Here is a 12,761-nt window from a genome sequence, read left to right on the forward strand (position 1 = left end):
CTTTCTCAACGCGTGTTACGCGCATATCAACGGCAACGCATATTATGTAACCTCGGCGACGATTTGCACAAGTCAAAATGTCCGAGTTGTTATGGAATCAGTTCTATAATGGCACCGATTTCAGGTGGTTCAATTTCAAACCTTTCTCATCTTTTATAACTCAAGCATTGACACACATCTTCCGATGGTTATGTTCAAGTATTAGCGAAAATAAATCAAGTATGTACGCACGTACATGTTTGAGGTCGATTGCGGACATTCGATGTCATTCAGTTTAGCGATGTCACTCTTTAATCACAATCGCAAATCCGCATACAATCCATCGAGAGATAGGAGCCAAAGCATGCCAGGCCTGAGACGCGATCGTTAGGCTAGCGATGATATATTTCCTATCAGGCATATTGCGGATGCGATTGTTGTGTAAGCCAACGATGATATGGTGCGGGACAGGCAAAGCAGATGCGATTGTGCAGGCGATGGTATAGTTCGCACCGGGCCTATTGCAGATGCGGTTCTTCAAGCCAGTAGAACTAGGCTTGTTAGAGACGTGATAAATCAGGCTAGCAACGATTGCCGAGCGCGCGCCAATCGATGACTTAATTTCGCAATAATCTCAGCGAGATCGATTCTCGTTAGTTTTTGCCGTGCCGATGATTGCGAAATTAAGTCATCAGTTGGCGTGCGCTCGGCAATCGTTTCTAGCCTGATTTATCACGTCTCTAACAAGCCTAGTTCTACTGGCTTGAAGAACCGCATCTGCATTAGGCCCGGCCAATTAGCCGCGGCCGCGCGCAAGCCTGGCCTGGCTGTGTTAAAGGATTTTAGCAAAAATATGTTAGCGTAGATTGAAGAATACCGTTTGAATACAGTGTTCTTCAGATAACCTGTTGCTATTTCTTTGTTAATATTAAGCCGTCAAATTGTAAATCAAAGTTGCGTTGCCGTGTATCGGTGAATGCGTGAGATTAAGTATCCAATTGTTGAAGCATATACCCAATAGAGTTCTAGATTTGATGAGATCGCGGACCACGCGACAATTATGAATTACGCGTCGCCAGTCAGGTGAATACTGCGATACATCCGATATTATTAATACTGATTACGCGCGTTCGTAAAAGCGACGCGACGAGTTGTAGCTGCACTGTGACTGTGATTACATTATACGATATAATGACCTTGTCTTCCTTGCACGCACGAGAAAAAAAGCCCTCTCTCGTCTACTGTGCACACGAGAGAAGACGCGAGAAAAAGGCCATCATATAAATCGGTCATATCATTGCGCAAGAGCGTGCTGCAAATTAGCTAGTGCTACCGACCTACGAAATATTGAAATGCATCGAGAGGGGTCTCGCGTAAATGGAAGGGGTTTCGCGTTTCAAAAGTCGGGGGTTCCGACCCCCGAACCCCCCCCCTGGCTACGCGCCTGCTGTTAATGTGAACCTTATTACTGAGAAAACTACTGCAGGGCATATTCATTGAAGCCGCTCAATGTTCATGGTCACAGGTACATCTTTGATGGTTCTTGGAAAATTTCCGTAATTCATTTGTAAATATGCGCCATTGTCACTCAGCGTTGTGTTTTTTCTCGTGTTATGAATGGTTTGTAATTGAAATGATCGAAACTTTCGATATAACAATAGTTCTCTTGAAGATATCCGACTACATTAAACAAGAAGACTACATTGTAACGTACCATAATGATTTTCACTCTCATTGATGAAGTCATTTCCATGCTATTGCTAGTTTTGTATGTTGTACTATATCTCGTTATGGCTACAATCTTAAATTGCACTTAGTTTAAAGTAGTTCCACACTTTCATGCATTGCAGGTGTGGCGTACTATGATTGAACTAAGATCATATGCTGAAATGGGGAAAATCTGAGGGTCTTTTCTCTAGTGTCATAGAGAAAAGCCTGCAGTGAATCCAGTACCAACTATTGACCACGGCCTGAAAGAACTATGATTCGATATATATTGGAAAGCATTTACAGGGAATAGTAACCTCAAGCATCAAATGGATATGCATGCTGGCATCAAAAATGTTGAATGTGATGTATGTGGTAAAGCATTCACTAAGAAGAGTCACCTCAAGATGCATATGGATAAGCATGCTGGAATCAAAAATCATACATCTGCTATATGTGGTAAAGCATTCACTCGGAAGGGTACCCTCAAGTTGCATATGAATAAGCATGCTGGAGGCAAAAATCATGCCTGTGCTATATGTGGTAAAGCATTCACTGAGAAAGGTACCCTCAACCATCATATGGATATGCATGCTGGCATCCGAAATCATGTTTGTGATATATGTGGGAAAGCATTCACTCAAAAGGGTACCCTCAAGCATCATATCGATATGCACGCTGGCATCCGAAATCATGTTTGTGATATATGTGGGAAAGCATTCACCATGAAGGGTCATCTCAAGCGTCATATGGATAAGCATCCTGGAATCAAAAATCAAACCTGTGCTATATGTGGTAAAGCATTCATTCGGAAGGGTACCCTCAAGTTGCATATGAATAAGCATGCTGGAGGCAAAAATCATGCCTGTGCTATATGTGGTAAAGCATTCACTGAGAAAGGTACCCTCAACCATCATATGGATATGCATGCTGGCATCCGAAATCATGTTTGTGATATATGTGGGAAAGCATTCACTCAGAAGGGTACCCTCAAGCATCATATGGATATGCATGCTGGCATCCGAAATCATGTTTGTGATATATGTGGGAAAGCATTCACCCGGAAGGGTCATCTCAAGCGTCATATGGATAAGCATGCTGGAATCAAAAATCATGCATGTGCTATATGTGGTAAAGCATTTACTCGGAAGGGTACCCTCATATTGCATATGAATAAGCATGCTGGAATCAAAAATCATACCTGTGCTATATGTGATAAAGAGTTCACTGAGAAGAGTACCCCCAAGCTTCATATGGATATGCATGCTGGCATCCGAAGTCATGTTTGTGATATATGTGGGAAAGCATTCACTCGGAAGGGTACCCTCAAGTTGCATATGGATAAGCATGCTGGAGGCAAAAATCATGATTGTGCCATATGTGGTAAAGCATTCACTCGGAAGGGTACCCTCAAGTTGCATATGGATAAGCATGCTGGAATCAAAAATCACGCATGTGCCATATGTGGTAAAGCATTCACTGAGAAGGGTTCCCTCAAGCTTCATATGGATATGCATGCTGGCATCCGAAATCATGTTTGTGATATATGTGGGAAAGCATTCATTATGAAGGGTCACCTCAAGCTTCATATGGATAAGCATGCCGGAATCAAAAATCATACATGTGCTATATGTAGTAAAGCATTCACTCGGAAGGGTACCCTCAAGCTGCATATGAATATGCACGCTGGTATCAAAAATCATGTTTCTGATATATGCGGGAAAGCATTTACTGTGAAGGGCCACCTCAAGGAACATATGGATATGCATTCTGGTACCAAATTTCATGATTGTGATATACCGTAATTTCCCATGTATAATAACGCCCTAGTGAGGCTTGCGACGCGATAGCTCAGACCAGCGACGATATCGTGTGCACGATCCCTATTACAAATGCAATTGCTCTGGTCAACAATTAGGCTTATATCTTGAGCACATATCCTGTTGTAGATGCGATTGTTCAGACCTGTCGTTGACGCTATAAATTAGCGAGAATTGCTAGCGCGTGTAGCACTGTTCTCCTCGCTATTTGACATCGCACAACACTTATAATACGAATTACTGGGCACGGTAGCTGAATGTGATGCGGGATTGACAACAAACATGTAGAAAGGTGTGATTTCAAGTTTTATTTCGAAAGAGATTTTTTCAAGACTTCTGCCAATGCGTAATGTGCATCCCTCGTTTTTGGGACAAGAAATCGGTAAAATTTTGCGCATTATGATACTCATGCAACCTATTGCATTACCAATGGCCAATATGAAAGAGATAACTTTTTGTTCTACATTTTTTGAGTATTGATGTTCAGTTGTCTTGTTGACAAGCGTTCTACATTTCTCAAATATCGTTGAATAATTTGTTGCGCCTATAGCAGACGATATATATAAACGTAAGACCTTGGTAGCTTTCACACTTTATTTAACGTCCACTTGCGAATGAATATAACTTTATTAGTTACACGAGCTTTCAGAGCGCCGCTCCTTCATCAGGTGTCAAAGCGAAAGTAACGCTAAAAGAGCAACGCAAAAATATTCTCAATTTGAACATATGCATATTATGACATCATAGGGAATGAGAAATTCTAGATTCCGAAGTCGCGTACTCTATGACGTCATAGACACAAATATCAAGTTTTGTTTTGAAATGCAAATAGTGAGGTGTGTGCCTAAAATCGGATTGGATAAGGTGTTTATATGCTAATTTGAAAAGAACAAAAGGTGATAAGTCAAGCATTCATGGTATAGTGAGACATACTTCCACTATCTATATTCAGCCCTTGTCGGAAAGTATCAAATTTGTCGATATATTTTTGTTCTGTAGCCTTGCGGGGAGTAGCGTCTTCCATGTTCCCGACCAATACATTGATAGTCATGTCGCTCTCCGAGTGCCCAGCGGAAGAAAAATGATCACCGACAGGCTTCGATTTGTTACCTTTCGAGATATCATGTCGGTGACCAACTGACCATTTACTCTCTTGTGGAGAGGTTGACTGGTTTCTCCTACGTACCATGCATTCATACATCCTTTTCGACAGCGAATCAAATATACGACATTACTTGATTTACAAGTAAAATGGCCTTTGATGTTGTGCCGGGCGGGTCCTCTTGTAATCACGGTGCTGTGATTGAGAATAGCACACACAAAACGATTAAAGAAAATTATAAAATGTTTGGATATGGAAGAAGACGAGAAATCAAAGATCAATATCCCGTCTGATCCCTCTCTTGGCCGCTTCTATCGTCTAACGAAATTGCACAAAGACAATATTCCTGGACGCCCCATCGTGTCATGCAACAAAACTCGAACGGAAGACGTATCCGGATACGTGGAAAAACACCTTAAACCATTGGTGAAAAGCACACCAAGTTTTTGTCGTTACACGACGGAATTTTTGAACAAACTCATGAATGTCAATCACTTAGTATCAGGAACGATATTAGTCACCATGGACGTGTCATACCTGTATACAAGTATTCCTCATAAGGATGGCATGGAGGCTGTGGAGAGATGTCTTGCAGAAATTGGACATCCATTAAAGAAAAGCATCATGGAACTTATCGGCTTCACTTTAACTCACAACACGTTCGAATTCAACGAAGAGATCTTTCTACAGCTTCAAGGAACATCAATGGGCACGAAATTTGCTCCGCAATACCCAAATCTTTTCATGCATCATTTTGAGGACGATTTCATGGAGACACAAACATTGCGGCCAATATTTTATACAAGATACATCGACGACATTTTCATGATATGGACCCATGGAGAACAGTCACTGAAAAAGTTTCATGATTCAATAAACGAAATTCACCCTAACATTCGTCTGACCATGGAGAGCTCGATGACTGCAGTTGCATTCCTCGACACGCTTGTCAACATCGAAGAAGGTCGCATTTTCACGTCACTCTACCGTAAACCAACGGACTCTGGTAAGATTTTAAACTACCACAGTTTCCATCCAATACACTGTAAAAAGGAATAGTCTACAGCAAAACCCTTCGAATTCATAAAATTTGCTTGAAGAAAGAGGACAAAAATGAACATTTGGAAGTTTTGAAACACGAACTATCAAATCTGGCTACGATCAACAGCCACTAAGGAATCAAATAAAAAGGGCCCTCAATGTACCACGAGAAAAGCTTGATTGCAGTCGAAATCACAATGAGGAAACACAAGATCGCAGAGTGCCGCTGGTCACTACTTATTTCCCGGGAGCAGAAAAGATCCGTAAGATTTTACAAGAACATCCGCTAATACTAATCAACGATCCGAAATGCAATGAAGTATTCCCGAGAAGACCTATTTTAGCCATCCGGCAACCACGCAACTTGCGTAACTGTTTGCTAAATAGTAGGCTACCTCGGTCAAGACGAGAAAATGGTGTGGAAAATTGCGGACAGCCATCATGCAAGACGTGTGCTATTCTCAATCACACCGTGATTACAAGAGGACCCGCCCGGCACAACATCAAAGGCCATTTTACTTGTAAATCAAGTAATGTATATTTGATTCGCTGTCGAAAAGGATGTGCGAATGCATGGTACGTAGGAGAAACCAGTCAACCTCTCCACAAGAGAGTAAATGGTCACCGACATGATATCTCGAAAGGTAACAAATCGAACATGTCGGTGATCATTTTTCTTCCGCTGGGCACTCGGAGAGCGACACGACTATCAATGTATTGGTCGGGAACATGGAAGACGCTACTCTCCGCAAGGCTACAGAACAAAAATATATCGACAAATTTGATACTTTCCGACAAGGGCTGAATATAGATAGAGGATGTATGTCTCACTACACCATGAATGCTTGACTTAACACCTTTTGTTCTTTTCAAATTAGCATATAAACAGTAAACACCTTATCCAATCCGATTTTAGGCACACACCTCACTATTTGCATTTCAAATCAAAACTTGATATTTGTGTCTATGGCGTCATAGAGTACGCGACTTCGGAATCTAGAATTTCTCATTCCCTATTAATGTCATAATATGCATATGTTCAAATTGAAAATATTTTTGCGTTGCTCTTTTTGCGTTACTTTCGCTTTGACACCTGATGAAGGAGTGGCGCTCCGAAAGCTCGTGTAATTAATAAAGTTATATTCATTCGCAAGTGGACGTTAAATAGAGTGTGAAAGCTACCAAGGTCTTACCTTCAAATATCGTTGTGATCCGTTATCGTTTGTGTGAAGATCTTACAGACATTGCTATAGCTAGTAATTGTTTAGTTTAGCCTGTATAGTGGTAGTTCTGTCTGTCTGATTCTTCAGTAATTTTCACCGATGTAAATGTGGAAAGCCAATCTGATTCCGATAAAATATATTGAATGAGTTGCTTCGGAATCAAATTCATTGCGTTGTGTTTTCGTTAGTCACTGATTTTCAAATGTCATTCGTTTTGATTTAGTTGTGCAGTTTAAACATCCAGTAGTTTGTATAAGTCTGGTGCCAGCATGTTAATGTACGACATTTCATTTTGCAGATTGATTTGGATTTGATTTCACGATTATGTCTGAACAAGTATACTTTGCGACGAACGAGATCGCCGAATGCATGTGTGATGACTAGGGCGGTGTTTTTTGACATGTCAAAATTTGTCAAAATTGTTCATTGAGTCAAAAATTTTTCGACGTCTGCATTTCGTTTGTATCGTAGATTTTGCACTGTCGATGAACATATGATTCACAAGTTTTCGCTTTTATAGGCCTACCGTTGTAAACGGCTAATTGTCTGCTCATTGTGAATCATAATCGGTCAAATAAAACAAATATGTGGACGTGGAATTATGGTCAACGTACCGCAATATCCTAACTGAAGAAAGACTTCTTGGGCATTGCATCATTCTTATATCAAAAAGCGCGTGATGGAAAACTGTGATGTAGACAACATTGTCAGAATGAAGCAACACGGTTTGTCACCAGCAGAGTACGCACAACTTGAGTGTTGTCAGCCGGCAACTGCTGCTGTTGAACGTCCTTGGCAAGTTTCTTAAGGATATGCACTTTCTACCCAAGATGTAGGAAAGTATCTTTCGTTGTACTACAATTTTTTAAAATTATTTCTACCATAATACGTTTTGTAACCACTAGAATTCTTCATAGGGCCAGATTTCGTTAAAATATTGGTTTTTTCATTAAAAAAGTTCCCCGTTTTATAAGCCAGAAACGCTTTTCCAGGCCAAAGTAACTCGTTAGGACTGCCAGTTCCAACCAGAAATGAAGACAAGTGGTACAATTTTAACATGTGGGGAAAACACTTAATTTGCATACGTTAGGTCAAAATTTGGTCAAAATTCAGTTTGTTTATGTCAAAGAAAATCAAGATTTGTATTTTCCAAGTCAAAATTTTCCTTTTTTAAGTCAGAAAAAACCGCCCTAGTGATGACTCTACCGGGAACCATACACGAGAGGTCCGTTTCATGGCAGAGGCGGATTTGCCAAATGCTTTGAAGTCACTGGTGTCAGAACAAAACAAGCTTTCGCTTGTTAAAATGTGCCATAGGTGAGTCGTTTTTATCGACACTTTGGAATCTGTGTGAATGATTAGATTTGTCACATGCACTGATACCATTTTGTAAAGACTCTTGTGTAAACAAATAGGGTAAAGAACTTGCAAGTTGCAAGTTTTTATAACTAGAGCTAGCCCGATTTCGGGTTTTATGCCAATACCGATGAAACTGATACCAAGCAGTAAGCACCTTCACCGATAACCTCAATATTCTTCTAGATTAGGCCACATTTTCAAAAATACAACAGCTTTACAGTCATTGTTATGACTGGACATGAAATAAACTAGAAAGGCTGCAGAAATTGTGGCCATGCAGAAATTGTCAACATTTTTTGCCTCTCATTGCCGGTACCAGTATATTTTTTAAAGTGTGATGTCGATACGATGTTATTGGCAAACGTATCGTGAACCAGGCAGTAAATGCGAGCATTAATTTGGCGTTCCTTCCAGGCACTTCTTTTGAATAAGCATCAGAAAGACAAAATGTGGCGATGGTGGCGATTGCATCAGCTCCGTCACGTTTATTCCTAGCAGACTCTGACAACTAGATAATTATTGTGGTCTAATTAGACTAATTATATCCGACTGCCGGTAATTCAATTATAACCTAACTTGTGAAATATTACTTGCTCTCATTTTAATTCCAATCTCATTTTGCTGTTCCTGAAAATGTTGCAGAATTGTACCATGCGAAACGAGCCATGCTTGGTTTGCAGACATTTGCTATTATCGTGTCGAGTAGCGGGACATGTTTTTTTTAGTACTGAAATGATATGATCCTTGCTACAAGAGGGTAAAGGATTAACAATGAACTGATCAGAGTTAATTTACTAATGAGAATTAAAGTTTCGATATTATTTCTCAGTGCGGAAATCTGTAAACCGCGATGGGCTGTATCGCTGCATACAAAACATGTCACGGTGTCAAATCAATCTGTGACGTCATGGATATTGCCGATATCTTTTCCCTCGTGGCTGATATCGATATTTCTCTCAAAGTCAGTACGATATTATTGGCGAACTTATACTGGGCCGCGCTTTGATTACAAGCATCAATTTTGTGTGAATTTCAGCTTCAGGTGCTACTCTAGAATGAGCATCTTGAAGACAAAATGTATCAAGAGATCAGTCTCCATTGCGGTGTGAATCACAACCACATCATTGAATTTCACGGACAAAGATTTTGTCCAGATCGTAATTTGGAATAAAAACTGTAGCTATAATTCTAATTGTAATCTAGTTTGGAAATACCGAAAATTAAACTATTATCACTAGGGCTGGGAACAATGATCTCAGTACCGTACCGTAATCAAATCTGGATCAATATATTGTTTGTGGTCCCATAGAAGGTAGGCCTACATATGTCAAATTTCAACCTCATTCATACTGCTTTGATGTCATAATGAGTGATACTTGAATACTCGACTCCAAGCCTAATACCGTACTGTATTCTGAATAGAATCACTCAGGTATTCACATTTTCCCTGCGTATGACAACTCTGATATCAAAACGGCAGCCTGAAATGAACTTTCTGATTTATAAGGTTCACGGCGTCTGCAAAATTTGTTGTTGAATTTTACCAGCCGGCTAGCTCCAGAAGGTTTTGAACCACTGATTTATATGTTCCGGCAAATAATATTGTCAATCTATCTGTCCGATTTACATTTGATTTTTGTTGTCAGTCGCTGATGGAAGTTTACAAAAGAAGACGCCTCATCACAGAACCAGAGACTCGTTATTACAGGCAACAGATTCTGCTTGGAGTTGTTTACCTTCACGATTGTAAGATCATTCACACGGAAATTAAGGTAATATTGCTTGCAGTGGTGACAGGATTGTAGAAACTACTGAATTTTTTCAATATTCATAATTGGAATTAGAACTACTCCCCTTTCAAAACTCACAACTACAACTGGAACAAAAATTACTCACTTCTGAATTAGTGACTTTTAAAAACTCGCAACTACAACTAGAACTAGAATTACTCACTTTTGAATCACTCACTTTTCAAAAATAGCATCTAGAACTAGAACTAGAATTACTCGCTTTTGAATTACACATTTTAAAAACCAGCAACTATAACTATAACTAGAATTATTCACTTTTTAAAACCAGCAACTAGAACAGTGGTTCCAGCTTCCACTTTTCCAGCTAAATTTTGGTGAGTTGACTAACAAAAAAGGTGATTTCTCCGATTTGATTCTAAAAGGACCATAACCTCCCTTCGTCAGCCCCCCCCCCTAATACGTTGGTCTTAACCCCCCTCCATAGGGCGATAAATCAAAATTCTGCACCCCTCAGACCAAACTCCCCCGATACCTCTTTACCGCTACTTCTCCGCACAAATTGTTGGAATCTTTAGTTAGTTGGCTTAATTCGCGAAAAATTTCTATCATTCATGATTGAATCAGTCAAAATGATCGGGAATTACATATATACTGCTGTCAATTTCTTATCCTATCTCTGCTCATGTATTCAGATTTACCGGTAAAGATGAGTGAGGTGTCTTGGAAAATGTAGGGCCCGTAAATAATAATTGAACATATTCGGGCGGACCCGTGGGTACAATGACTTCGTTACGTAATGACATTTCTAGGCCTGTCTGCTATGTCAAAAGATATTCAAATCGTCCATACGTACTAAACTAAAAGACGCACACGATTTCAAATTGGTATTTCTGCACTGGCACCAGCCATTTAGGCGCCTATGGACAATTAAATTTATATGTATATCGTAGATATATCGAAGTCGGTCAGCATTAAGGCAGTCCTTTTCCGCCAAGGTTTTCTCGTTCTGGCACACTTCTCGGAGTCGCATGCTACATGGCCTGAAACTTCATATGTCTTGGTGCGTTATGGTGTGATAATGGCTGACGCCGAGATGCCCATTTCTATAACTCATGCGTATTATTTCTTGAAGGAAGGGTATCCAATAAGCAAGAAATGCGTGAGCACGAAATGGGGCGCAGCGCGAATTTTTCTGAAAAAGTTGCCTAAATTTCCAAAATAATACTCTATAATTAATGTTAATTCACGAACTCGGGCCCCCCATTCAAATTGGGGGTTTGGGTGTGGCAGTTACGGTCATTTCAACGCTCCATCGCCCCCTATCGCTCACTTGGCTATTTTCGGCCCCTGGACCGACAAATCGCCCATTGGGGGGCGATATCGCCCACGTTGGGAACCACTGAGCTAGAACTAGAATTACTCACTTTTGAATCGCTGGCTTTTTAAAACTAGTAACTACAACTGGAACTAGAATTACTCACTTTTATATCACTCACTCTTCAACACCAGCAAGTACAACTAGAAGTTGAATTACTCACTTTTACCCGCTTTTCAAAACTAGCAACCACATCTATAACTAGACTTACTCACTTTGAATTACTCAGTTGTATAAAATTCGCAACCTACACTTGACGTAGAACTACTCACTTATCAAAAATCGCATCTACAACTGGAACTAGAACTTATTCAAACTAGCAGTAGTTATTTAACCATCATCTAACTAGTTTCTCAGTTTGCACAAGTCTATGTAGGCCTACTTGTGTAACTGTACGTGAAATTTTTCTTGATAGCGGGATATCCATTCCTAAACAATAACATGGACATGAAGTTTGGAGATTTCGACCGAGCTACCAAAGTCTACTTTGCCGACCAGACAAAAAAGTTCTTTTTGTGGCACATCCAACTATATTACCTCGAAAGTTCTAGGCAAGAAGGCACACAGTTTCAGAGTGGAGACCTAATCGTTGGGTTGTGTTTTGTGAGCATATACAACTACATTTATCTGGGACTTTAATGAATAGGTAGGTCTGAATAAAATCGAGTATTATGATTCGTTCCGAGCATCACTCAGTAGGAAATATATGGAAAGTTCAAATACGTACCTTTTACTCCAGCACAAAGCATATTATGACAGTTCTGCTTGAGTTTAAGTATGATTTGGTATTTTTCATGTTTACCACTTTGTCACAGTGCTATGTATTGTTCACGACTTTGCAGATATCACATTTCCATTAAAGTGCGTATCTTGGTACTGCATGTTTCATATGCTGCGATACGGCCAATCGAGATTCCATGGCTATAATTCTCGTTGATAGATTTCCTCTTAGTGGCAAGGATCGTATCATTTTAAAACTAAAAAATTCATATCTTAATTCTCGACTCTAATCAATAGAATCGATACTCAACGCAGATTCCAATATCCGAATCGCTGTGCCCAGTCCTAGCCACGAGCTTCCCACTGGATAACTTGGTGCATATTTTTTCTTTACCCTAGGTATACATCGTTAGTCGGTAAGAAACCATACTGGATTTTCAAATTGCGAAACGATAGAACGACTCGCTTTCCAAAATGTGTAACTACAACCAGAACCACAATTAGATATAGATCTAGTGAGAGAAAGACGTAGTTAGTTCTTAGTTGCTCTTCACCGAACTAGATAGATAATTTGTACGAGTCTCAATTTCAGGCAATGATCATCAGAAAGACAAAACGTATGAAGAGATTATCTCTATCAGAGTTTGAATGACAAGCATGTCGTTGGATTTCACCGATTCTTCG

The 12,761-nt window shown here is 39.9% G+C and overlaps 3 protein-coding genes across 5 annotated transcripts in view; 2 read left to right on the forward strand and 1 right to left on the reverse strand.

Moving 5' to 3' along the window:
• Positions 1 to 12,761, forward strand: part of LOC145442337 (serine/threonine-protein kinase polo-like) — a 294,599-nt gene that overhangs the window by 91,321 nt on the left and 190,517 nt on the right. The window lies entirely within an intron of this gene.
• Positions 1 to 12,761, reverse strand: part of LOC145443231 (serine/threonine-protein kinase PLK1-like) — a 430,606-nt gene that overhangs the window by 23,718 nt on the left and 394,127 nt on the right. The window lies entirely within an intron of this gene.
• Positions 1,926 to 3,900, forward strand: LOC145433448 (uncharacterized). The gene has a single exon (XM_080310596.1). It carries the CDS (start codon positions 2,016 to 2,018, stop codon positions 3,489 to 3,491), a length of 1,476 nt encoding a protein of 491 aa, XP_080166722.1. The 5' UTR covers positions 1,926 to 2,015; the 3' UTR covers positions 3,492 to 3,900.

This window comes from Botryllus schlosseri, chromosome 1, assembly GCF_051294905.1.
Source record: "Botryllus schlosseri isolate E-star chromosome 1, Bs_hap1, whole genome shotgun sequence".
Taxonomy (NCBI): domain Eukaryota; kingdom Metazoa; phylum Chordata; class Ascidiacea; order Stolidobranchia; family Styelidae; genus Botryllus; species Botryllus schlosseri.

What these genes read in the sequence shown, in the direction of transcription:
- LOC145433448 (XM_080310596.1), top strand. Translation starts at nt 2,016, where the DNA reads ATGGATATGCATGCTGGCATCAAAAATGTTGAATGTGATGTATGTGGT.